At 47.7% G+C, this 23,733-nt stretch overlaps 10 protein-coding genes across 10 annotated transcripts; 5 read left to right on the top strand and 5 right to left on the bottom strand.

Annotated features, from left to right (window-relative positions):
• Positions 1-345: 345 nt before the first annotated feature.
• Positions 346-2,112, top strand: HD556DRAFT_907000 (uncharacterized protein). The gene is made up of 2 exons (XM_041311995.1): positions 346-1,128; positions 1,182-2,112. Exons 1-2 carry the CDS (start codon positions 430-432, stop codon positions 1,650-1,652), a joined length of 1,170 nt encoding a protein of 389 aa, XP_041155484.1. The 5' UTR covers positions 346-429; the 3' UTR covers positions 1,653-2,112.
• A 408-nt stretch (positions 2,113-2,520) lies between these two features.
• Positions 2,521-2,957, bottom strand: HD556DRAFT_1245395 (uncharacterized protein; the record flags this gene model as incomplete). The annotated part of the gene is made up of 4 exons (XM_041298529.1): positions 2,521-2,571; positions 2,629-2,740; positions 2,799-2,827; positions 2,886-2,957. The coding sequence occupies 4 exons, from the start codon at positions 2,955-2,957 to the stop codon at positions 2,521-2,523; spliced, it is 264 nt and encodes an 87-aa protein (XP_041155483.1).
• Positions 2,958-3,070: 113 nt separating this feature from the next.
• On the bottom strand, positions 3,071-4,589 carry HD556DRAFT_1404514 (Brix-domain-containing protein). The gene is made up of 6 exons (XM_041303938.1): positions 4,416-4,589; positions 3,992-4,364; positions 3,860-3,942; positions 3,627-3,805; positions 3,300-3,573; positions 3,071-3,250 (listed from the first exon to the last, which is right to left on the bottom strand). Exons 1-6 carry the CDS (start codon positions 4,566-4,568, stop codon positions 3,212-3,214), a joined length of 1,101 nt encoding a protein of 366 aa, XP_041155482.1. The 5' UTR covers positions 4,569-4,589; the 3' UTR covers positions 3,071-3,211.
• HD556DRAFT_1404510 (emp24/gp25L/p24 family/GOLD-domain-containing protein) lies at positions 4,590-5,929 on the top strand. Its single transcript, XM_041303937.1, has 4 exons — positions 4,590-4,806; positions 4,863-4,945; positions 5,003-5,401; positions 5,457-5,929. The coding sequence occupies exons 1-4, from the start codon at positions 4,668-4,670 to the stop codon at positions 5,478-5,480; spliced, it is 645 nt and encodes a 214-aa protein (XP_041155481.1). The 5' UTR covers positions 4,590-4,667; the 3' UTR covers positions 5,481-5,929.
• On the top strand, positions 5,930-8,004 carry HD556DRAFT_1404508 (DUF914-domain-containing protein). The gene is made up of 14 exons (XM_041303936.1): positions 5,930-6,416; positions 6,470-6,516; positions 6,571-6,618; positions 6,671-6,720; positions 6,778-6,821; positions 6,877-6,949; positions 7,002-7,134; positions 7,185-7,231; positions 7,279-7,381; positions 7,436-7,462; positions 7,515-7,619; positions 7,676-7,689; positions 7,738-7,819; positions 7,871-8,004. The coding sequence occupies exons 1-14, from the start codon at positions 6,070-6,072 to the stop codon at positions 7,942-7,944; spliced, it is 1,194 nt and encodes a 397-aa protein (XP_041155480.1). The 5' UTR covers positions 5,930-6,069; the 3' UTR covers positions 7,945-8,004.
• Positions 8,005-8,910, bottom strand: HD556DRAFT_1404502 (uncharacterized protein). The gene is made up of 3 exons (XM_041303935.1): positions 8,374-8,910; positions 8,258-8,320; positions 8,005-8,205 (listed from the first exon to the last, which is right to left on the bottom strand). The coding sequence occupies exons 1-3, from the start codon at positions 8,728-8,730 to the stop codon at positions 8,110-8,112; spliced, it is 516 nt and encodes a 171-aa protein (XP_041155479.1). The 5' UTR covers positions 8,731-8,910; the 3' UTR covers positions 8,005-8,109.
• A 53-nt stretch (positions 8,911-8,963) lies between these two features.
• On the top strand, positions 8,964-9,518 carry HD556DRAFT_1404498 (uncharacterized protein). Its single transcript, XM_041303934.1, has 2 exons — positions 8,964-9,108; positions 9,225-9,518. The coding sequence occupies exons 1-2, from the start codon at positions 8,999-9,001 to the stop codon at positions 9,328-9,330; spliced, it is 216 nt and encodes a 71-aa protein (XP_041155478.1). The 5' UTR covers positions 8,964-8,998; the 3' UTR covers positions 9,331-9,518.
• A 545-nt stretch (positions 9,519-10,063) lies between these two features.
• HD556DRAFT_1245511 (P-loop containing nucleoside triphosphate hydrolase protein) lies at positions 10,064-12,574 on the bottom strand (the record flags this gene model as incomplete). Its single annotated transcript, XM_041298539.1, has 7 exons — positions 10,064-10,618; positions 10,674-10,793; positions 10,841-11,519; positions 11,569-11,716; positions 11,767-11,884; positions 11,937-12,038; positions 12,086-12,574. The coding sequence occupies 7 exons, from the start codon at positions 12,572-12,574 to the stop codon at positions 10,064-10,066; spliced, it is 2,211 nt and encodes a 736-aa protein (XP_041155477.1).
• Positions 12,575-14,982: 2,408 nt separating this feature from the next.
• Positions 14,983-20,033, top strand: HD556DRAFT_1434081 (uncharacterized protein; the record flags this gene model as incomplete). The annotated part of the gene is made up of 15 exons (XM_041305289.1): positions 14,983-15,050; positions 15,339-15,515; positions 17,344-17,443; positions 17,473-17,593; positions 17,645-17,713; positions 17,768-17,818; positions 17,869-17,875; positions 17,922-18,015; positions 18,076-18,151; positions 18,206-18,330; positions 18,381-18,443; positions 18,494-18,759; positions 18,819-19,123; positions 19,175-19,237; positions 19,909-20,033. The coding sequence occupies 15 exons, from the start codon at positions 14,983-14,985 to the stop codon at positions 20,031-20,033; spliced, it is 1,710 nt and encodes a 569-aa protein (XP_041155476.1).
• Positions 20,034-21,743: 1,710 nt separating this feature from the next.
• Positions 21,744-23,509, bottom strand: HD556DRAFT_1530045 (uncharacterized protein). Its single transcript, XM_041309441.1, has 2 exons — positions 23,439-23,509; positions 21,744-23,386 (listed from the first exon to the last, which is right to left on the bottom strand). Exon 2 carries the CDS (start codon positions 23,377-23,379, stop codon positions 22,105-22,107), a length of 1,275 nt encoding a protein of 424 aa, XP_041155475.1. The 5' UTR covers positions 23,380-23,386; positions 23,439-23,509; the 3' UTR covers positions 21,744-22,104.
• Between the last annotated feature and the right edge of the window lie 224 nt (positions 23,510-23,733).

The raw sequence follows: 23,733 nt of genomic DNA, 5'->3' as shown, positions 1-23,733 counted from the left end.
GGCTCACCCCTCCCCTCTCTCCACCATATGGCTGCTTCGGCGGGATTACTTCCTACATGGTAGCGGCATCACAACACCACGTTCACCGGTTGCTGTAGACTTTGTGTGCTAAGGTAGCTGGCAGAAATGATACACATGTGGAAGGCGGCCCCACTCTGGAGCATTTGCAGCTGGAGGCGCGTGGCGCAAGGGGACCTGAGCGCATGTACTCTGCTCTAATTCTGTTAATATATAGTGGTTGATTTTACAAACACGTGACGAACGCGTCGCGATCGAGTCTGTTTATCTCCCCATACAAACTTTAATTCTCTAGGGAAATTCCAGGAGTATAAATACGGCGTCGCCAATATTTCTCTCTCAGTTTATCCTTGTCTACCTGTACCAGCATATTCTTACGATCTTCATTCTTCCCAACCACCATCTGCCATTATGACACTCTCTACAGCCATGACCATCACTGCCCGCGTCGCCGTCACTGGCTTCCTTTCGGTCTCTTGCTTCAAACGGGCTGTCGTCGATAATACCGCTCAGGTCCTGTCTAAAGCAGGGGAGGCTTCCGCTGGCCTCGTTGTATACTCTGTCTGCTTGTCGACGATTACGCTGGTTCTCGCCGCCGACAAAGCTGCACAGAGGATCCTTAGCAACGAGCCCAAGCATAGGCCCGCCACTTCAAAGGATGACGACGACGACTCTCTTCCATCCATTAATGACACCACCATCTCCCTCGCACCTCAGCCTGTCAAACCATCTCATTTGCAGCCATTTCTGTCTCCGTCTCAATCACATTTAATCGAATCGGCGGAAACAATATCCGTCCCAATTTATACTTGCACGCCCAATGAAAAGACCACCGTAGAACCTTATCATTTGCAGCCATCTCTGAATCCATCTCTATTGCGTTTAATCGAATCGACGGAAATAACGTCCGCTCCAATCACCGGTCCTGATATTTGTACGCCTTGCATTACTCTCGCTTCACCGGACCTCTACTGCAAACGCCTTTCTATCGATTCCAGCACCACTCTTGTATCCCATGACGACGACTCGATTACTCACGTCTTCTCGGACGATGATGCCTCGGATGCCAACGACTGTGAGTCGTTTTGTGACGAACGCACTATCCACCAGGTAAGACACAGCATATCATCGAACTCCACATTGCCTGACGTTCGAATCTCTAGGACGATCGTTCTGAGCCACAGCCTCAGAAGGACCATGCACTAGAACCTACGTTTGTCACTCTAATTGCCAAAATGACAGCTCTCACTCTCGATGACCCGCCTCGTCTTTCCAAGCTTCGACCACTCATTCTAGTCGATCACCGCCACAAGGTATCTACCGTCCATTGTGCTCCGCTTCCTGCACCCGCATACTCTGTGGACGCATTGGCCCGACGTTTGGAGGCGCGCTCTCTCTCTGATATTCCATCCACCGATCCTGGCGTCGTTTTTCCTGAACCCAGCTGTGCCATCGATGCGCTGACTCGAAAGATGGAGGCGCTGTCTCTCGGAGATCGCCCGTCTTCCACCTCGAAGCTGAAGCCTCTGATACTGGTTACGAAGCACGCCATCCCACACTTCAAGCTGGATCCTCTCGCAACTAGTCTGCTTCGACATCCACGCGGAGCCAGATGTATTGGCCTTTCTCACTAAACCCTACGGTCTGGGCACACCCTCACCCAAGTGATTCAAGACCACCTCCGCGCTACTGGTAACACAACTACCCTCCGATATCAGGTCCCCTACGACCAATCCGGACGACGGCCTCCTTCTGTCCCCTACGACCCGGAGCTTCACCGCCCAAGAAGTCGAAGGCCACTTCCAGTCTACACATACTACACCACGTCGCGATAGACACCAGAGGTCCCCTTCGACCCACTTTTGACGACAAACTAATCGGTCTTCACTACCCCCCACTACACGACATTCTACTATATAGGCTACCGCCACGCTCACGCGCGCATCTATAAGAATAGGTTGCTTCGCGTTTCCTACTCTGCTGCCTCTTTGATCTGTATTCTCACTCGACTGGTCAGTTTCATCATAGACTCATCCCTGGCATGTAGGGCTTTCGTTTCTTACTTCGATTTGTTTTTCTCTTGACTTTTACGAGACAGACGTCGAACTCATCATCTCATCACGGACTTACTTCGCTAGCATATAATATCCTTCTTTACAGAGAAGTCTGCTTCGATTTGTATTCTCATTTACCAGTACGACACTGGCTCATTTATCTCCTCTCGTGATGTATACTTATTTCACGGTCTTGTTACATTCATTTTGTACATGCAATGATGTGGCATGGTTAATACTATTCGCTTCGAATACAATTTATGTTCTAAGGACTTGCTTCGGGCTGTAGTTGCATATATGCCCTTTGTTGCTGTTAAAAAAGCCTGTCGTGCGCACTAGAAAATTCGAGCCGTCTTCACGATAAATCATGCCGCGCAAAAAACCGTCTCCCAAGTAAAAATGACGATGTGCATATCAATCAATATTGTGCCAGGCACTTTGACGCAGTTCATATAGGGGTAGGTCGACCAGCTCTACGATCCTCACGTCTCTGCTCCAGCTAGAACATGGTCAGCACAAAGGTTTCACAGACTTGATAGGGATGCCAGTCTCTCACCCACGCCTTCTTACAGTCCCTATATGCCTGGAAGAAGTCCATACAATTGTCCCGGTTATAGTCGTTGCGGTCCATGCAGCTTAAAGATGCTTTTGCTGCTTGTTCGCATGGACTGAGCACCGATACAACAAGTTTATTGAGGAAGGAGGGTGTGCAAGAAGGAAACGCACTCTGTATGTTGGGTGTATGATTGTCGGGCCTGTCATTACCGTGAATGCGGACGACTAGTTTGAGATGACAACGCGGGAAGGACATACAGCAAAAACATCTTTATAATCCGCAGGCTTCACATTATCCTGTGGCGAATTCGAAGGCGACGGAGTAGGCATGACAAAATATTGTGCAAGAGCCGTACAAAGCGAAGCAAATAACTTCGTTGACAAAATGTTGTGATGTCAAATAGTCATCGTGTAATATCTCAGATCTCAGATAATGATTTTTTCGTTGCTCTTATTTCGCAGTATCACAGATGGACTAACAGGGATCATTGACAATCCAAACCGATTGTGATACGAACTACAACAAGTACTATAATCTCCTAAGGATCTTCCACTGTTCCAAAGAGAGATATTGATATTTTGCATCATAAGAAAAATGTTTTTCTTGTCGTCTCAAGCTCAGGCTACAGAACAATTAGCACAATGTTCGTGGACAAGTGGACAGCATGTTACCTTCCAACGCCAGATATATTCGTTATCTTTCGGAGGGTTGCTCACTGGGACGGGCTCAAGCGGCCTCATCTCCGATTCCTCGTCTTGTTCTGGTATGGGCGTTTCTTCTGAAGGTCCAGGCAACTCCTCGGTCCCGACACTGATCTCTAGGGCATCCGGCGATGCCCCAAAGTTTTGAACTGCTGGCAGCCCTCTTTTGAGCCATCGAAGTTTCAGAGTGAAGCGAGGCCCGATTTCTTGTAGAGCCACTTTCTCAGGCGAGCGGAAAGCATACCTAATCGTTTCGGTTGAGAAGCCTATTCATTCAATTCTTGTGATCACCCTTACCGATGACGTCTGAAAAACAAAAAGTCACGCTGGTTGTGAAGCGCGACTACTTGTCGCCCCTGGAATTCAGGTAATGGCGGGAATAAAGTCTGGAACATTCGTCCAACATTGTGTCCCAGAGTAGTTGAGAAATTATTGAGAACGAGCTCGGGGTTGTGTGGTGTTGCTCTTGCGTGACCCTGAATACAGGTGCGTTATTTCTGCACCAGTGATGAGATGGAAGGCGAGCTCACATATATCTGTTTTGTGAGTTCTATAGATGTAAGTTTGAAATAAGCCATGGGACCATTAGGGAGATACACCAAGGTGATAGCGTCTGGACAATGCATGAGTCTTCCGTAGCAAAGATGGCCGAAACAACAAACTTGGCTTCTTCATATCCTCGTTCACAACAAGCAGATGCTTATAACCACGACCAGCAGCCCAACCGGCTATTCGACCCATCTCAAAGCCTTTTCCCTTTTTCCGCCGTATAAATTCGGCACCTGGAAATACTCCTACCAACTCATCACAAAACTCATAGGTGCCCTTCGATGCTTTTGCAGAGGTTGTAATGAGAACCTTCGGGGGGATGGTTGGATCCTGCGTGAAGTTGAAATAGTCCGCAAAAGGATCGGATGCGATATCATTAGAAAATTCCACATGCTGGGCAGACGAAGGGCCAGCTGCAGAGAGCATAGCTGGGTCTGCCTCGCGGGTATTATCGAGCGTGCGAGGCACATTTTCTGAAATACGTTTCTGATGCAAAGTCAGCTGCGAAAGGAGGTACAGATGGATCGTTACACGTACTTTCTTTGCTGCCGGGTCATTGGCTTCGACCTTGGCCTGATCAAGCCTTTTCTGTAGTTTGGCCTGGTTTTTGCTCTTTTTCAGCTTGCGCGTAACCTCTTCTCTTTTTATCTTGTTTTTGATAGACGACGGTTGAAAACGTGCGGGAGCCATGGTATGAATGATGAAATGATTCGCAGGACGTGAAATTTCTGAGTATGCCACACGTGACCACCAATCTTCTTCCTGAACTTCATCCGCTCGCCGAACAACATGTTCGCGTTTCGCCTCTCGGTGCTTCTGCCCTTTTTCTTTCTCTTAATAACGACAGTCAATGCTCTTCATTTTTACTTGGATGCAAACGAAAAGCGATGTTTTGTGGAAGAGCTACCATCAGACACGGTGGTCGAGGGTAAGCGTCTTCGTCACCGGTCAGGAGCAGCTCGAATGTCTTACCTTCCGTCATAGGGCACTACAGAGCGTTAGAGTGGAGTGACGGCACACAACAATACATTCTGAATGAGGAACTAGGTATCATAGTTGAAGTGGAGGTACGTCCCAAAGGCGCCTTTACGACAACACGTCTCATACGCAGTTTTTGCCAATAGGAAATGGAAACATCGCACGTCGTCACAAAGACGAGAGGTCCATCTGACGGTCGCTTCACATTCACATCCCACGAAGCAGGCGACCACTCCATTTGCATCTCCACCAACTACACATCGTGGTGGTCAAGCACGCACATCAAGCTCTATCTCGACATCGTCGTAGGATCCACGAAACCAGACATCGAGAGCGACCGTACTCACATCGGCGAACTTTCCAGCAAACTTCGCGACCTCAACCAAAAACTTGACGAAATTCGGAGGGAACAGCAGTACCAGCGGGAGAGGGAGGCGGATTTCCGAAACTTGAGTGAGAATACGAATTCGAAGGCTGTTTGGTATAGCGTGTTACAGATTGGAGTGCTTATTGCTACGTGCACGTGGCAGTTGCGACATTTGAAGGTGAGTGATGCGGTATTTTTTTCTGTGTGCTGCGAGTTAACGTATGCCTTCTTAGCGTTTCTTTGCGGATAAACGATAGCCTATTATAATATAATAGACTAGCGGTCGTTTTGAGATTACCGATTTGAACCTGCCTGCTGTCGTCGAGCGGATCAAATTCAGACGAGTTAATCGTCATGGACGTTTATACACGAGAAGGCAATGACATGTTAGAGAAAGTTCAAGGTACCTGGGGCTGTGAGATCATTGACATTTGCCAGGTTGCAATGCTTGGCACATGGCATTCGGCTTAGTAGGGCCCAGTTCAACTGTTTGGGATATGTCAGGCACATGCGATCATTATGGACATTGGCAATATCACAGAGTGCCGCTGCGTTTTCTCTGATATAGTTTGACAAGAGGGTCGCCAATCATGTGCCCAGTGTAGTCCATACTACATACACTGTCTTCCCGTGGCTGCCTATAGGCTATAACAGGACACTAAGAACACCGCTATAAACCAGCAAACGAATTTGATTGGTTGACACTACCCCCATTAAAAAAATGAAAGGTACCACGCGCTGCCACCTGGCAAAGTACATGTCCAGGTGGGTTCTGTCTCACACGTTCCTGAGCTGCCATCTGGGTGTGTGCAATCAGTGAAAGCCTGAGGGCCCATAAAAAGCTCGATGTTCTCAATTCCAGGACCAAGTGTCGACGATCGCAGTACTACTAGAGACACCATGTCCGAGTCTCTTGATCACAAGCGCGATTTTGAGGATACGGGATCAGCGCCATCAGTCGTACACACAAGCGACCTCCCTCGGAACTCCGTTCGCCCTCCGATCGACTATTCTTCTCCAGCTGCTTTCACGAGCAGTTCCTGGACTAGGTGGAAGAGTTTATGGACTAGGCGCTTCACACTCTCGTTGTTGGCTGGACAGGTGGTTTCTCTGTGCATAACAGTAACCAATATCACGACGACAGAGCTGGTATCTAGGAATTGGTCGCTGCCGACTACACAGACATGGTTCTTGTGCGTGTCTTGATTCTTGTGGTGATCTGTGACGCCTATATTTGTTCTTGCAGGTACTGTTCGTTGTTTCTCGTTTACACTCCGTATACGATATATAAATGTAAGTATGTCCGTTTTTTTCTTGGTCGATGTTGACGACAGATGAATATTGAAGATGGTCTGAAGGGTTGGGGTCAGATGATATATAGGGATGGGTGGAAATGTTCGTGACATCATCATCATCCCCACCGGTAAGAGATTCTGACAGCCTATAGATTTCATCCTCGCAGCCTCTGATGTGGAGGGTAACTTCTTAGTCGTGAAGGTAAGCGTATATCTCCACTCATTTCGATCGCATCAATTACCGTGTCTTATCGAACAGGCATACAACTATACCGATCTACTATCTTGCATGCTTCTCGATGCGTGAGTCGTACTCAGCCGCTCATATGTATATTGCATCTCACAGAATCTGTCTTAGTTGGGCCATTCCTGTTTGCCTGTTCTTTTGCTGGGTGTACATGCGTTCGAAGTATCATTGGACTCAGGTGTTGGTGAGGAATCACCAATGTGTAGCTATTTCCATGTCTAAATAGGTGCACACAGGGCATCCTAGTTTGTATCGGAGGACTCGGCATGCTAGTATCTTCAGACATGCTCACAGACAAGAACTACCCTGCATTAAGCAAGGGAAAGGGCGACGCTTTCATGATCGTTGGAGCGACACTGTATGGCTTTAGTAAGTTATTCTTTAGGCGAACAAATTGTCGTATTGACGATGGTCATCAGCCAATGCCACAGAAGAGTTCTTTGTGAGGAGATCGCCACTTTATGAGGTGAGTGAGGCGTCTTTAATGGAGGATTACGTATCTTACCCTGGCAGGTCGTTGGCCAGCTTGGTATGTGGGGAACCTTGATCAATGGGATCCAGGCTGCTAGTTTGGAGCATGTGGATATGACTACGGCCTCGTGGAATGGTGCTACGAGTGGGTCATTTTTGGCACGATATAACGTGGGTTTTGGCTGATTGGGTTCTTCAGTTGGCTTTCTTGCTGCTTACACAGTTGGTTGGTTTCTACTAAATTTTAGCTTGATCCTCATGCTGACACTCGTTGACAGCAATGTTTATCCTCTACACGGTTGCTCCTCTGCTATACCGCATGGCGTCGTCACCTTTCTACAACATCAGTCTGCTCACGAGTGACTTTTATGGTCTTATTTTTGGTACGCTACTATCTTTGCTACTTCTCTTAAGATGACTGATGATTGTATGTCAACAGGCCTCTTCCTTTTCGTGAGTGTTACGTATCTGCGAGGTTGATGTGCACTTATATTTTTGCAGCACTATTCGCCATACTGGCTATACTTCCCTGCTTTCTGCGTCGTCGTCGTCGGCCTCATCATCTACTTCTGGCACGCTACGCGTAAGTGTCTTAGTTGTGTATGTTTGAATGGTCATTAATGCGGCAAATTAGCTGAGGAGCAGGGTAAGATCGAACCTCAAGCTCCGGCATATGTCCGAAGGATGCACATGGATGACCAGGTTTAGCTGGATACCTGCGGTGATACCCTTATGCGAAACTTTTAAACGATTAGTGTCAACAGGGAGTGAGCGTGCATCATTATCTAGTGGTTATTCACAATCTCAAAATCCAATTGAAAGGATAATGAGGGAGGGGTGATGATGTACAAATGTAGTGTACAGTTGTTTGATTTAAACATATCGACGAGGTTCTTTCTTTTGCCTCTCGAGTTCTTCCTCGTAGTTTTTTCGTTCTTGTTCGCGTTGGGTCTTGTGTTGGGCGAGTTTCTGCAGGTTGATGCTGAGAAACTGGATCTGGGGAATGAACAGGAGGGCGTACGGTTTTCAGTGCTTCCACGGTAGAGACGATGGACTCTAGAGTGGATTCCGACATATCGAGCATCTTTAGGAAACAGATATGAGGAGAGAAACTGTATATCGTTTTGTTCAACTCACCGCATCCTCGGCGCGCTTCTGAATCTCCTTGAGACGTTCCTTGTCCTCCTCCCACTCTCGTTGATTCCAACCCGCGGTTCCATCACCATTGCGGTTAGGCTGACTCCTATGGATGAAGTTCCACCTATGTTCCTGAGGTGCTGGCCCAGGAGCGTCAGGCTTGGAGTAGACAGGGGGAGTAGATTGTTCGCCGCTCCCTTCTACGCGAGGTGCTTGCATGACGCAAGGGAAGTACTGTGCACGGTGTTCGCGCATATGGCGACTGCAATTCCAGAAAGTAGCAGCACCTGCGCCGAGGATGAACCAGACGATGCGCGATGGACCACGGAAGTAGTAGCGGTGATAGTAGGGGTACATGTTAGTCAGGAGGAAAGATGATCAAGTAGAGAACATCAGAGTGGGATGCAGCGATTTATATACAGTCTTGAATACTGTGCGCCGTCATGATCACCGTCGACGAAATCACTCGGCCTCTGACGCGCATGTTCGGCGTCTGGGTCATCCATGACAAAGCCGATTGGCTCGGGGTCCGGCAGCGCAAGGACGCGTCGCGATTCGGCAGACATATACCTGTACCCTTCCGGGAATTATGTAATCCTGCTATTTCGATTGCTACTATGATTTTATGCCCAGGCCGCCAAGGTTGACTTCAAAATTGCTCGTACGAGTAGTATTATGCGCCGCTTTCCTTGCGCCTCTGAGACCTTTCCTTCAACACTGCATAACCCGTCAAAAGGTAAGTTGAGGTTTTACTGACGATGATCGAATGAATGATTTTTTTATTTGGCCATTTATGCTTTAAGTATGTCGACGGCTCAACTATAAACGTTAAGGCTAACTACGAAAGCTAGGAATCAAAGTAAACATCTTAAACTATGTGGCAAAAGGTACGAAAAATTATCATCTGACAAATGTGTAACATTTACGAATGGAGGGAAGTGCATTGGATCAATTTGAGACTACACGATAAACGACGACGAGCAGCGCACAGGAGGCCGCCTGGTGGCGAGAATTGAAGTTCCAATAAATTCCGGAAGCATTCCGAAAAAGCATTTTGAAACGTTTCTGGATGGCCAGGACGATGCGGACAGTACAGATGGGACGGACGGGATGGACAGGACGGACGGTCCTTTCCAAATTTCCGGTATATACAATACTTGCTTCCTACCAAAGCTACACCTAAAAACAGCATGGAATCGACTGCACCGTTGGACGACTACTACACTCAGGGACATGAAGAGTCGAACTGCGCGTTTATCATTAGCTACTAGACCAATCAGGTGGGTGAACCGACACGCTGTGCCACAGTAGATGAAATTTTATATTCTCAGTCTGGCCAGTTGCTCAGATCAACTGGAGATAGTACCCTCAAGGAAAGGACGTCAGAGGACAAACGAATTGACCGATGCTAACCAGATCGCGACATAACGAACGGTCCTCATATCAGTGCTTGTGGATATTCTACATCCTTGCATAATGGACTCTTACTCTCATCACGAATAAAATGTATGATATATTCTTTTACGGAAACCGTCGAGGTGGATTTGGCACCATGACTGCAGTATGGAACACTGAAAGCAATCGCCATTGTATTAGATACTACGTAGAGTCTACAAATACTCACGAATCGATTGCCTGTATCTTGACTCGTGGTATTTTTCTCGCAACGTCCCATTATAATAGCTCCCTTCTAATCGACATCCTTCCCCGTTCGCACAGGAAGGCCAGCAAACTTGGCTCGCAGCGCTTCATACTTCCTCCGCTGCACAGCAGACACGCTGGGACTGACCTTATCCTGAGCGCGAATGAAATCCTCCAACACGACAACTACTCGCGGCTGATTCTCTACCAAACCTCCATCACCGTCATCCATCTGGTCAAGCGCACCGAGAACACGTCTCAGCGCCACAACGCCTGCCTCCCGAACGACAGCTGCGAGGTCCGCACCGCTGTACCCATCACATTTCTCCCGCACGATGTGCTCCGCGCGTTGCAGAATTGTCTCGCCACCTGATTCTGTAAGGGCGAATGGGACTTTACGCGCTAGCGTCCGTACGATCTCGACGCGTTCGTCAGCGCTTGGTAGGTCAACGTAGAGGAGCTTGTCGAGACGCCCTGGGCGAACCATAGCCGGGTCGATCATATCGGGACGGTTCGTTGCGGCGATGACGTAGACAGCTTTGCGGGAGTCAAGTCCATCTAGCTCTGTGAGTAGCGTGTTCACGACGCGTGCGGAAGATTCTGACTGTGAAAATAGGAATGTAAGATAGATATTGGAGTGAAAAGTAAGGCGTGTGTACCATGCTTTCATCTCTCCGAGGGACGAGAGCGTCTAGCTCGTCGAAGAAGATCACGCAGGGAGATGAAGCACGGGCACGAGAGAATACCTGTCTAACAGCTCTCTCGCTCTCGCCGACATACTACGCTCCCATTAGCATGTTTTCACTCGAGATAGAACCTGACTGACCTTGTTTAGAAGCTCAGGGCCCTTGACGCTAATGAAATTTGCCCTGGACTCATTTGCGACAGCTTTCGCCAGTAAGGTCTTTCCACATCCCGGCGGACCCCACAGCAGCACACCACACGCTGCTTCGATGCCCACAGCACTGAACAGCTCAGGGCGCCTGATGGGCTGCACAATTGCCATGTGTAACTCTTCACGTGTGCCATGTAGTGCGCCGATATCAGCCCACGTCACGTCTGGCACAGTTGCAAAACCCTCTCGCTTGGAGGAAGGCTGAACTTCACGTAGCGCGGCGTAAAAATCGTCCGAAGTAATGCAGAGAGGGGCGAGCTGAGCGGCTGTGAGGGGAGAGGGATGTGCACTGAGAAAGTGTGCGATGGAAGAAGTAGGGAGTTGGGATGCTAGAGAGAAAAATGGTATTATACTTGGCGTGATATCGGCTGGGGGCGTTGGTGGCGCATCCACTGCCATGGGAGTATCTTGGCCGACATTTTCTGATGCCTCCGGTAGGACGAGCGTGCCGTCTGTGAGTTGTTTGAAGATGCGTTTGACAGCAATGACGCCCGCTGCACCTGTTAAGGCTGATAGGTCTGCGCCTACGTAGCCAGGCGTCACTTTGGCAAAGGCAGCAAAGTTAAAGTCGCCGTCTAGCCGGAGTTTTGCGCATAGTACTTGCAGAATTCTACAAAAGCTTGAATCTAACAAACGATAGTATGACACTACGGACTCACTTGGTTCGTGCCTCTTCATCTGGAACACCCATGCTTATCTCGTGGTCGAAACGGCCTGCGCGACGAAGAGCAGCATCTAACGAGTCTGGTCGGTTTGTGGCGCCAATGACAATTACCGGCTTATTTTCAGTCTTCTCCCAAGACATATCTGTACGGTCAGGTTAGAGGACGTGGTAGAGAAAAATGATCTAAACTTACCATCCATGCACGTCAGGAACTGCGCGACTATGCGTCTTTCCATCTCCCTCTGGGCACTCTCTCGTTTTGGAGTGATAGCATCGATCTCGTCGATGAACAACAGACAAGGAGCAACACGCTGGAGGTAACGATTAGTATTAACGAATTATACAGAATATTATGATATATACCTTGGCCTCGTCAAATGTATCCCGTAGCGTCTTTTCCGACTCTCCAGACATGCCAGATACGATGGAGGGAGCGGATATGCTGATGAAGGGAACGCCCAGCTCCTGCACACGATCAGTCGAATTACAAACGAAACAGTGGTAGCACTCACCCCGGCTATTGCATTCGCTAGGAGGGTCTTGCCACACCCCGGAGGGCCATGCAGCAAAACACCGCGTGGAGGCTGTACACCGGTGTGCAGATAGATTTCCGGATGACCGAGGGGCATGGCAACAAGCTCCAACATCTTTTCCACGCATCCTTCCACACCGCCTAGGTCGGATAGTCGAGTAGCAGGGGGTGTATGCTTCGCCATGGGAAGGGCAGATAGTTTCGGTCGTTTTCCGCTGTCTTCTGCTGTCGAGCGGGCTGTACGCAATTTTCGCTTCGAGGAAGGGGGACGAATGTCAGGCGAGGTTACTTCATTCGTGGCAGGTGTTGTGGAAGATGTAGGAGGAATCGATGTTCCTGGGTTTTCTAACCCGGGTGGTTGGTCTGCATCTTCTAGAGGAGGGGTCTCGAGAGGCGTGTTTGACGAAAGCGGAGCAGGAGCATTTAGATTGAGCTTCGCTTTTCTGTGGGTGGACCATAAGCTTTGCATGGACTTGTTCAGAGCATTTGAACCCTGTTGCGATTAAAACCTGTTCAATTAGTAGTTCAAATCGAAAAACGTACGTACATCCATTAGAGTTAAAATGAAGTGCTGTTGGAGTCAGACGGACATACTACATCACTGAAAACCAACAAGCATGATATGGCAATACTCACCTTATAAGTTGGGCGATGTCTGATTTCCCCTTATATGCCTATGTCGTGGTGTATATAGCACCGGCTTAGATGCGTGATGTGTTACCTATTTTATCTTTTGCCTTTTGTTTTGACGAATCAATGTAAACCCATATCGACCGCCAATCTAGTGTTCCAAGTTTTACATTGCGCATCTACGACACGGGTCACATGATTGCGTGTTGGTCCGTTTCTTCATCTAGCTTCCCGCTGATAAACCATTATATTCTGATTATAACCCAATGTCAGATTCCAGGCTAGTGTTCTAACATCTACAACTTGAACAATACTGACCTAGGCGGAAAAAAAGGGAACAGCCCAAACCCAACCTCAAGCTTATTGCCAAGTATATCAACACAGGCAGGTCGTCGCCGTCATCCTTCTTGTCCCTTAGGCCTCAACAAAACAACAACAACAACAACAGGGCACGCCAGCACCAGCGAGCCCGCCGAACGAAGACTTCCTCCCCTCCCTGTCATTCAACAAATAATGCAGGACTTCTCCGTCTCCTGTGTCAGACTCGAGCCCACTCTCGACGCTCGTTCTCACTCGTCATCATCTGCATGGTGCGTTTTAATTTTAATTTTACATATTACTCGATGTCTTCCTGCTTGTCTCGTCCATCTCCTCTCTCTCGTTCTCGTTCTCGTTCTCGTTCTCGTTCTCGTTCTCGTTCTCGTTCTTGTCTTCTTCCCTTCTCCTGCTTTCGTCCATCGTCCGCATTCGTCTGAGCCATGTCAGCAGTTGCTGACGTGTGCTGGGCGTTTGCGCATGGTGTTCGTGGCGTTGGGAACGGCATGGTGGAGCTCAGACATCGATTCAGCATGTGGGCCGGGGCTCACAGCTCAGGTTTGAAATCAGTTTCCTCCAAGGCTTGGGACTATCCTCAGTTTAGCAGGAGGCTCGGAATGGTCTCATTTAAGTTTTGAGCTGCGTGGTAAGCCCATTCTGCATTTGGCTTTGCTTCAAAGTGAACTGATACGGTCCGAGTTGTGAGTCATTTGTCCTGAACTGACGCCCAAACTGGATGGTTTCAGTTCTCCATCAGTCTTTGTTGTCTACCACTGACACCGAAGCTTGCAGCCTTACCCGGCTCCGACCCGGCTCCATTCCTCTTTTCCTATTTCGAAACACTCTGACTGTCGGATCTCAAGACGAATGAGGTACAACTCCATTGGCGGAGGTCAAGACCTCAGTCACCGCTCGTCGAGCATATATTCTGGTCATTCATAATTAAGGATCCGACTCTGACTTTATTTTTAACCCCCACTATCGCCTACTCTGCCTCTAGTTACTCGTTAACGCTACTTCCTTCAAGTTTCTTGAGTCTCTGTCCAGAGAGTCGCACCAAATGGTATGGTTCAGCAACAAGCACCACGATCTATGTTTCTGTCAGACTCTGTCTAACGAAGGCTGGTCTTTGACAATATGGCCGAACTCGATCCCACATTTGAACTCGATCCCATGGCCAACCTCTTCCAAGGCCACAAACTGGATTCTATGGCCAAACTCGATCCCGTCGCATTCTAAAGTACCGCCAAATTCGATCTTATACCACCGAGCTCGATTCTATACTACCAAACTCGATCCTATAACGCTGCACTTTATCGAGTCTGTGATGCCTGGTGCGAATCCCCGCTTATGGAAATAGTGGCATCAAGCTACCGCTATGTCTTGCTTTCATTGGACTTCAAGACACTCACAATATCTGTCGTGGTTTCCCTCCGTCGGTTATTGTTATGAGATTGGGGTAGAGCACATGTATTGTACCAAGTGTTTTTGTATAACTCGCATACTATCCAATATGATTTCCTGGCTAATCAAGTATAAAATCCGTAATATCATAATACCAGTATTTGAAGCAATTGTCTGTATGATGGTACAGATGCCAAGAATTTATATTTTTGTTACTTATTGGGCAGGAGAGCCACTGTGCTAGAAATTCTACATGAGAAACACTTCGTTGAACATGTTTCATCACTTCAAAACAGTACTAGTATTTGTCACAACACGATTCATGACAATCATTGGTCATAGGGGATAGCGTTCTAAACACTTATATGCAACTTATATGCCTATATATCTCGCACTGTCATATTTTAGCCGAATATGGTTATTATCTACATGATAATGTGTATATAATGGTTTATGGGGAACACTGGGTTTCAGTGATGTAATGATGGTACGAGTACAGGAGTAGAAAGCTTACTAATGTGACAAACGATGAGTGATGTAGGGACCGATAACTGGGTATTCAAAGTCTACTACTACTGTTTACAAGTGCATGGAATGTGACTCACGTGCATGCACCAAGTTGTTAAAACGGCCCGTAAAACGGTCGTTATCAGCCAGTGGGATATCCAGTTTCCAGCTTGAAAGAAGAATGGTCTTTCCTGTCTTTGCAGGCTTCTGTCGCATAACATGTCCCAAGTCAATCTAGTCGAAAAGAAAGCTGACGAGCTTCCAGGTGTTAATGCCCGCACATCCACTACGAAGCTTTCGAAGGCCAAGGCCATCGTATTCAAGATCACACTCGTCACTGCACTCGCAATCTCTGCTTCAACATACTCTGTCAAAAGACCCTTGAATGGTTCCACTATCGGCACCCTCGAGAATGGCGTAGATTTGTGCCCTCAGGTGGACGAACTTGTTCCCGAGAAGAATGGAGTGGTCTGGGAAAGTATTCAACACGTGTACAGTACTGAAGAGTTCAAAACGAGAGCTATAGACTGGCTTGGGGGAGCTGTGCGAATTCCGTGTGTTTGTTTCGCCTGCTAGTGCTGCCGCAGTCCGGTTCCGAACCTCGGTTCGAACCTGAACCTTTCCGAACCGGACGCATGGTCCGGTCCAAGGTTCGGCCAAGACTCAGAACCGAACCTTTCTAGAAGTTCGGGGTTCAGGCTGGTAGTGAATAGGTTCGAACGGGTTCGAACCTCTCAATTTTTGTCGGCTTTACACTTTTTTAAGAATATGTAAGTATTTACTACGTGTCATATATGCAAAGGCATGTGTCTGGAACCACAGGTTTGGGCCATCGGGTGAAATTGACGCGGTCTTGTTGCGCCTGCCGTGGTCGTCACGGTGACGCGCTGTGACACAGGACTGCACCGTCACATTCTTGCTTGCCAGAGTCAGATCTCCGCTGTGTCGAAGCACCACACCTCAGCACACCTCCCACGCAAGAAAGTTATTCGTCCTCGGCTACCTGAGTCAGCTGAAGGCATGGCACAAAGAAGAACATGCTCTCTATAACGGGCAGTTGGACACGGTGCGAACACAAATGGTTAGGAACAATGTTTGGCGCCGGTTCTGAAACGGTGAGCTCTTACATTGCATCGTGTCTTAAGTTGACAACTGTTGTAGACTGTGTTCGCAATCTCACACAGATGCGCAGGCTCGCGTACAAGAGGAACTCGATCATGTCGTGGGGCGTACGCGGTGTAGGTTATGCCTTTTCTTTGTGCATCAACTGACTCAAATAACTCTTGATCAGTGCCGACATTTGCTGATCAGGAAATGCTGCCGCAAGTTACCATGTTCATCCTCGAGAGTCTCAGGTAGAGACCTGTCACTATTGGAGGTACGTCTTATTTCAGTTGTGATGATGCGATAGTGGACGACCACCTTTCACTACAGGCTTTGCACATCGCGTGACGAAGGACATTGAAGGACATCATCTGGAACAACTACCTCATTCCTGCAAGTGCGACGAAGACTGCAACCCGTGACTCGCACACTGGCAGGTCCGATTAATTCGCGTAGGTGTTCAATCCATGTCTGTATAAGTATAAGTCAGTGTAAGCATGCACTCTATAATGGATATTTGGTACGTTGCGCATGTAGACTCGACTCTGGATGGGGGACTGATATGTTCCTTGTCGGGCACTCTTCATCAACACGGCTCTTATTCTGTGGGCTTGGACTCCCGGTCAACATGTCACGAATCAGTCTGTCTTCATCAACACGGCTCTTATTCTGTGGGCTTGGACTCCCGGTCAACATGTCACGAATCAGTCTGTCTTCATCAACACGGCTCTTATTCTGTGGGCTTGGACTCCCGGTCAACATGTCGTGAATCGGTCTGTCTTCATTAACACGACTCTTATTCTGTGCTTTCCACCTTTCGGAGAATCCTGCAGCGAAGATTGACATGCTTGCATTCTCAGACACTGCAAACATACATGCTATTCCGTTTGAGATATGTTTTACGAGGGAACTATGCGCACCAGGCAAATAAAATGTATTTATTTTGACAACTTGAATTCAATCTTTGTACAAAGGAGTTCTCCTTGCATTATAGAGTCTTTTCGTTATCTGTCCGACTCAAATTACATGAAAATTCATAGTCTCAAGCCTATACAACCAAACAGATGGTCCAAGCTTAGTCGAACCTGGTTCGAACGCGAACCGGACCTCCCGAACGCGTTCAGTGACGTTCGGTCCAGGGTTCGACCAAATGGCTGAACCGAACCTATGGTTCGGTTCGGCGTTCGGAAAATTTGCCCCAAGAACCGGACCGAACCGGACTTCGGCAACACTATCGCCTGCGATATGCTGAGTATCTGCACTAAATACAGCTCTCAGCACAGAAACGTTCGATGACATGGGAGATGTGACAGAGCCCATTTGGGAGAAGTTTTTCCCGTTACATGATTATCTGAAAGACTCATTCCCTTTACTGTACGTACTCTTCCGCACTGTGCCATTGTCCAGTTCACATCGTGTGCCAGTCACTCAAACTTGGAACTTACGAAAGTCAACACATACGGACTGTTATACGTATGGAAAGGCTCAGACAGTGCTTTGATGCCACTCCTCCTCGCTGCTCACCAGGGTAAGTTCGTTTGTGCATCATACATATCTATATTGACTCATCAACCGCTAGACGTGGTCCCTGTGTCAGAAACGACAATCAATGAATGGCAGCATCCTCCATTCTCCGGTTACTTTGATGGTTTGTAAAGTAGTTTCATGATGGGTCGCATGTTTTTAACTGATACCTTGGCAGGGGAGAGTCTTTGGGGTCACGGGTCGTGCGATGATAAGAGCGGTCTAATCAGTAGTGTTCCAACATCTAGTTCTATTCCTGAACTTATTGATTGTGTCTAGGGATCATGTTTGTGTCCTTGTAGTGTTCAAGAAAGGTATACTGATTTCCATAGGTCTGCGATTGAATCTATGCTAGAGAACGGCTTCAAGCCGACTCGCACAGTTGTGATCGCGTCAGGATTTGACGAGGAAGTAAGTGGAATACGGGTAAGTTGCTAAAACTCTGTACAGTTACATTAGCGCGTTAACATTGAATTTTGGTTCAAGGGTGCGTCTTCCCTAGCTACCGAAATGATAGAGAGATTTGGAGAAAATGCCTTTGCCATGCTTCTCGACAAAGGCTGTGAGTTGTTGTTGGACTGACTAACACAATGAGTAATGAGGTTCTGGTTGACAGCCGGGTACGGTGAGGTATATGGTCGTGTTATTGCAGTACCTGCAATTGCCGAGAAAGGTACCTTGAACGTCCAAATCAAAGTTACATCTCCCGGTGGCCATTCTAGCCTTCCTCCACCTCATACAGTGAGCTTTCTCGTACTCAATTATTCACCAATCGTCTCTGATTTTTCAAGAGCATCGGTATGCTTGCAGAGCTCCTTGTGCAGTATGAGAAAAACCCCTTCGAGACCCACTTGGTGAGTTTTAAGAGACTGGCTGTGACGAAGCACTGATATTTTTCCGGTAGACAAGAGGATCACCGACTTACAGGAACGCTCAATGCATGGCTCAATACGCTCCAGGCGTCAGTTCCTCGTTAAAGGAACACATGTTGCATGCAGAGCACTGCGATGAAGCGCTTCGTGCCGCTCAGGAGGAACTCTTTAAGGACCGTACTTTCATGAGTCTTGTCGGCACTACTCAAGCTATCGATCTCGTGGACGGTGGAGTGAAGGTAAACGCTCTCCCAGAACAGGCGTGGGCCATTGTGAATCACCGGATTTCTACAGAAAGGTAGGACTTTTGATGCAAACGAATAGTATTGTCGTTAACACGTCTAATCTTGTCTGTAGTTCTATTGCCGCCACAAAAGTGCGCAACATCGAATTGTTGAAATCTCTCGCAAACAACTTCAATCTGTCTTACACGGCTTTTGGTAGCTATGTTTCCAATGAGGATGCGCCTTCATATGGCGCCTTGACCCTTTCCACTGCGTTTGGTGACGGCTTGGAGCCAGCACCAGTCACTCCGTCTGGCGAAGATGCTGCACTGTTTCGGCTTTTATCTGGGACTATCAAAGCAGCCTACAACTCCCATATAAATATTTCTGGTTCAGATGCAATCATTGTGAGCCCAGGCATCATGTCCGGTAACACAGGTAGGTTTTTGAGCACGTATCACACCAGCTCTGGTAGCGATTGGAATCTAGATACACGGTTCTATTGGAAGTTGACTGACCATATTTTCCGGTATGGTCACCTTGAGGCAGCCGGTGGATGGTTTAATTTATCCAGGGCGGAATTGAGCTGTTGTGACATGGTTCACAAACTTGAACGTTTGAACACTGGATCGGTAAGGTCATGACATACAGCCACATTGAACATTTATTGATATTTATTATTGTATATTATTGGCAGTCAGTCCGTCAGATTTTGTCAGATGGCATACGACCTGGCAAGCAAGGTGACAATCGTAACGGTGCTTGCGCACCAGTCCCCGACTCCTGATTCTGGCCTGCTCGTTCCAGAGTGTGGTTCAGATACATGAGCGCAATAAATATTACATATGCAAGATGATGATGCGTACCGTAAGAATCACAAGGTGGTACATCATAAATGCAAAGTAGGACAAGGTAAGAACAAAGCGTAAAAGGTGTGTATGCACATTATAATGTCGATTCATGGCTTCATAGATTTTGCTTGCGAAGAAGATCCTGCTCCAGTTTCGTCCATTGAGTATCTAACCTTGTGAATGTGTGGATGAGTATCGGGTTGTGATGATTGAGGCTTCCGTGCCCGAATAACGATGAACGACTTTCCAGAATCCTTGGGAGATGAACTGCCTTCAGGCTCCACCTCACTCACCCCACTGTCCAGTCGATCACCCTCACTGTGCCTACGATTTCTTCAAATGTTGTACCAATGTCTCTTTTCGGTTGGTCAGGATCACTGTTGTTCAATTCCCCGCTGTTCGTCTTGGTCGCCATCGAAGGATGCTCCTCCTGCGTAGGAGCATTTACAGATGTTGCATTCAATGCAGCCACATCTCCAATAATAACTGCTGTCTGACTCTTTGTGCGCATCTGTGGCAACATTGCTCCAGTAGGTAGTCCAGAGCCCATGAGCGCAGGAAGGTGCGCAACATTCGCTATGGAAGCAGTTGGAGTAGGTAGTTCTTCATCGTCATAGATCGTCTTCATTGGTGTGCCAACAGACACCGGCCCACTGTGCTTGCGTTCCATGGTAGGGAATGAGAAAGTTGAGCTCCCCCCAGTCTCATTGGCAATCACGTATGGTGAGTCATAGTGGGCGCGACCGCCACCGATGTGGGAGAAACTTGAATTGGAGTGTTGGGGAGGTGTACTAATGGATGTGCGGTCGTATGAGCTGCGAGGACCTGGACCTGGGAATGGCTGCCATGTGCCCATTGTGTAACCACTTTCTGCATCATCATCGCTGTCCTCTCTGTAAGGCTGCAAAGCAGGCTCGGGTCGCAATACTGATGGCAGGGGCCCACCCAAATGATGAGAGGAGCTGGAACCTTTGTCTTTCTGCGCGAAAGATGCGTTGGGTGGCACATAGGGAGATGAATCACGTGCAGCGAAAGAGTCTCGAGCCACGGGTGAATGTCGTACTTCCGTGGCTTTGTAGTGTCTTCGTTCGCGACCACCTCTCCATGGCCCGCAACATCCGAGAAGAGAAAGCACACCAATCAATCCGCTATCGACTGGCCATCTGGAGTGATCAAAGCCGACCCGACCAAGAATGCGCACAACAGCTTCGATGACCTTCAATAACAAGAATCAGAAACAATGTAAGATAAACAAAGCAAAGGACGATCAGTATGCCATAGGCTACCCAACCACCTGCGCCTATTGAAATCTGAACGAGCTGTTAGCATTGGACTTCACGGAGACAGGTAGCCTTACAGTTGGGGTCAAAATAACTAGCAGCACAGCAACCATGATACGTGCAACACAAAATAGGAAGCTGATGAGGCCCATGCCTACTCCTGCACCCCATGGTAACCATATGCTCGTGACCAAAGCGCTAACAACTTCTGCCACCAAAATTACAATCGCTTGTGCTGTTCCACATGTCATCATATTTCAAGTTGAGGATATATATTGACGTTGTAGGGATTCATTTCTGGCTGGGCTTGTAGAGACTGTTTTTACCTTACCTTATGTTGGCACTTTTGTAGCTTACATAAGGAAGTTATCTTTTCACCAGTTATCAGTATGAGTCTGAGTCTTCAGTAGTTTTTCATGATATTTCCTCTCCTCTGAGCCTTGAGCCTAGTCCAGAAACCCTTTAGGGTCGAATAGCAGCTAGGTTCTGCAAGACCCAACATTGTTCAGACTCACCATCTGAATTGTTGTACCTTCAACGTGCTTTGAAGTCTGTAGTGTCTCACAAATAAAGGACCAGGCTGAAGACGACATTGAATGAGCCGAGGACCAGCCTATTCAATTGCTTCAAGAAATTCCTTATCGCAGTGAAAACAAAAAAAACAGATGTAGAACTGCCGTCACGCAGGTTTGGATGTCCAAGAGCGGTGAGATCCATGTAATAAGACTCAGCGCTCAGCTACTGACAAAAGCATGATGGTGAGTATTTGCCGAAAACTGTAGAGCACTCAGCAGATGAGAATAAAGTTAAGATTCTGTCCAAGTATCGGCTGACGCATGGGAATTCGTTTGTCAATGTGTTCGACAAAGCATCTCCGCTAACGTGGGAGTCGGGGAAACACGTGACGTAGTTAATTATGATATTGGTACAGGGTATGTTAGGTCTGCCTAGCCTGAGGGGAAACCATCAGATACAACTGTCGACGATAGGAACGTAGTAACTTAGTAAGTACAGTCAAAACACATCAAAACTCCAGTCTAGTAAGAAACGGAACAGCCACAGTCGAAGCATGATCAAGGGTAAATTGATCGCAATCAATTTTGTTTGCAACCACTTCCTGAAAAAGCTCTACCTGATCAGCCGTGAAATTATCGCATAGTCTGAGGCGGAGGTCGCGGACGGGGACATCATGTTGGGCTCGCATTTTCAAGACATCCCGAAGGTCATCACCTTCGAATGAGATACCTAGGAGCTCCAAAACACGGAGCGAAGGATACATCCCATTTGATTACCCTTCAATCCGGAGCGCAGCGGTTAAGCCTTCAATAAAGTCTGGGCACCCCTCCACATTGATGGATTCGAACTCCCCAGAAAAGAAGGTTCGACGTTTGCGTTGCGCGATGATATTACATATATCGAAGATGATGTTTTCAGCGGATGGGCCGTTTGGCCGAACTTCATCGTCTTCATAGTAGAACTGGATCGAGAGTCGTATGTCATCATCTTGAGGATTCCAGGAATAGTCGGAATTGATCTCCATTGACGTGCTAAACTGGACAGAAAAACGCCATGGCTTGAATTTAATGGCACGCAGCGACCGAAAAACGGGACCGGATCCATCAGGATGCTTATTCATGACCGAAAAAAAATCAGCAAAGGTTGGGGGCCCTTCAATCGATGAGAGTTGTAGAGCAATCTTGACGTCGACGGGAAGGGCCAGCTGTTCGAAGAGAGACACAGCATTTTGGAGCGAGGTCCCGTCTAGCACTATATTTTTCAATCGAGTGAGTGGCACTCTATCGATGAGCGTTGATTGGTCGGATTCTGGTAACTGGAGCTGGAGCATAAACTGCTCCAGGACGGGTGTACATCGCAGAGTAGAAAGGATGTCTGGTAAGGACGTTTTCCTTACACATAGAGCTCGAAGCCCACCGAAAATGCACGATGACCATCTGGGATTGCAATAATCGACATCGAGGTGCCGAAGTAGGGGTGCTTGTCCTTGGAAAATGGTGTTTGATATGGACACCGTTGGAAGAAGGTTACATTCGACCGAGAATTTGAATGTTTCAAGCATCGGTGCAGGTTGAGATGATAACAGATTCATCACGCGACCGACATTATATGAGTGTGCGCGTAATTCGAGGTATTTGATGCGGGGCAGGTGTAAAAGGACTTTCTCCAAGCAATTGTCTAGTGAGATCGAAAATGGATTATAGGTGACGACCAAAGGAGCCTTCTGCGACCTCTCAAGCATGACATCTAGCCAAAGCAAAGAGGTAGAACTGATGAATGTCCAAAGAGTCGGGCACTCGAGAGCGACTTTGCGCCAGTGTCTGCAGACGTGTGTGACTACTAGACAAGCAGGGACACCACCGGTGACATCGCTTGCATATTCGTCATCATGGCTATCGTATCCATTGAGACGCTTCTCTTCTTCGAAGTGTTTGAAGATTGTCAAAAGAATCTCGTCTGGAAGGCGCGATATGATGGGGACTCGACCATTTCTGCAAAACCGAAGGACGCGCATCGACTCGGTTAATGCAGCAAATATGTGCGACATGAGGAATCTGTAGGACAGAGTTGTTGTCAGTCGAAACCTCGGTCATATGCAAGATTTACCTTTTGTGGCTTGACAGGAGGTTTTCAAGAATTAGTGTTCACTATGGATTCGAGCAATAAGAACAATAGCAATGTTGTGCGGATCTAGATTAAATAAATACTCTCAGTCGTAACACGCGATAATGCAGACGTCTGGTATATTTACCTATATAAAAACAGCTTTAGGATGGGTGAACTGTGAAATAACAGTAGAATACCTTACCTTGGTCGTAGCACGATAAAACAAAGGTCTGCAGAGTCTAGAGTGATGAGTTACTCATCTGCGGAAGCTGCTTAAATAGATGGAAAGTTCAAG

Source organism: Suillus plorans (assembly GCF_016647745.1).
Source record: "Suillus plorans strain S12 chromosome Unknown HD556scaffold_70, whole genome shotgun sequence".
Lineage (NCBI taxonomy): Eukaryota > Fungi > Basidiomycota > Agaricomycetes > Boletales > Suillaceae > Suillus > Suillus plorans.
The sequence above is the reverse complement of the archived record's forward strand: the minus strand, read 5'-3'. Positions and strand labels throughout refer to the sequence as shown.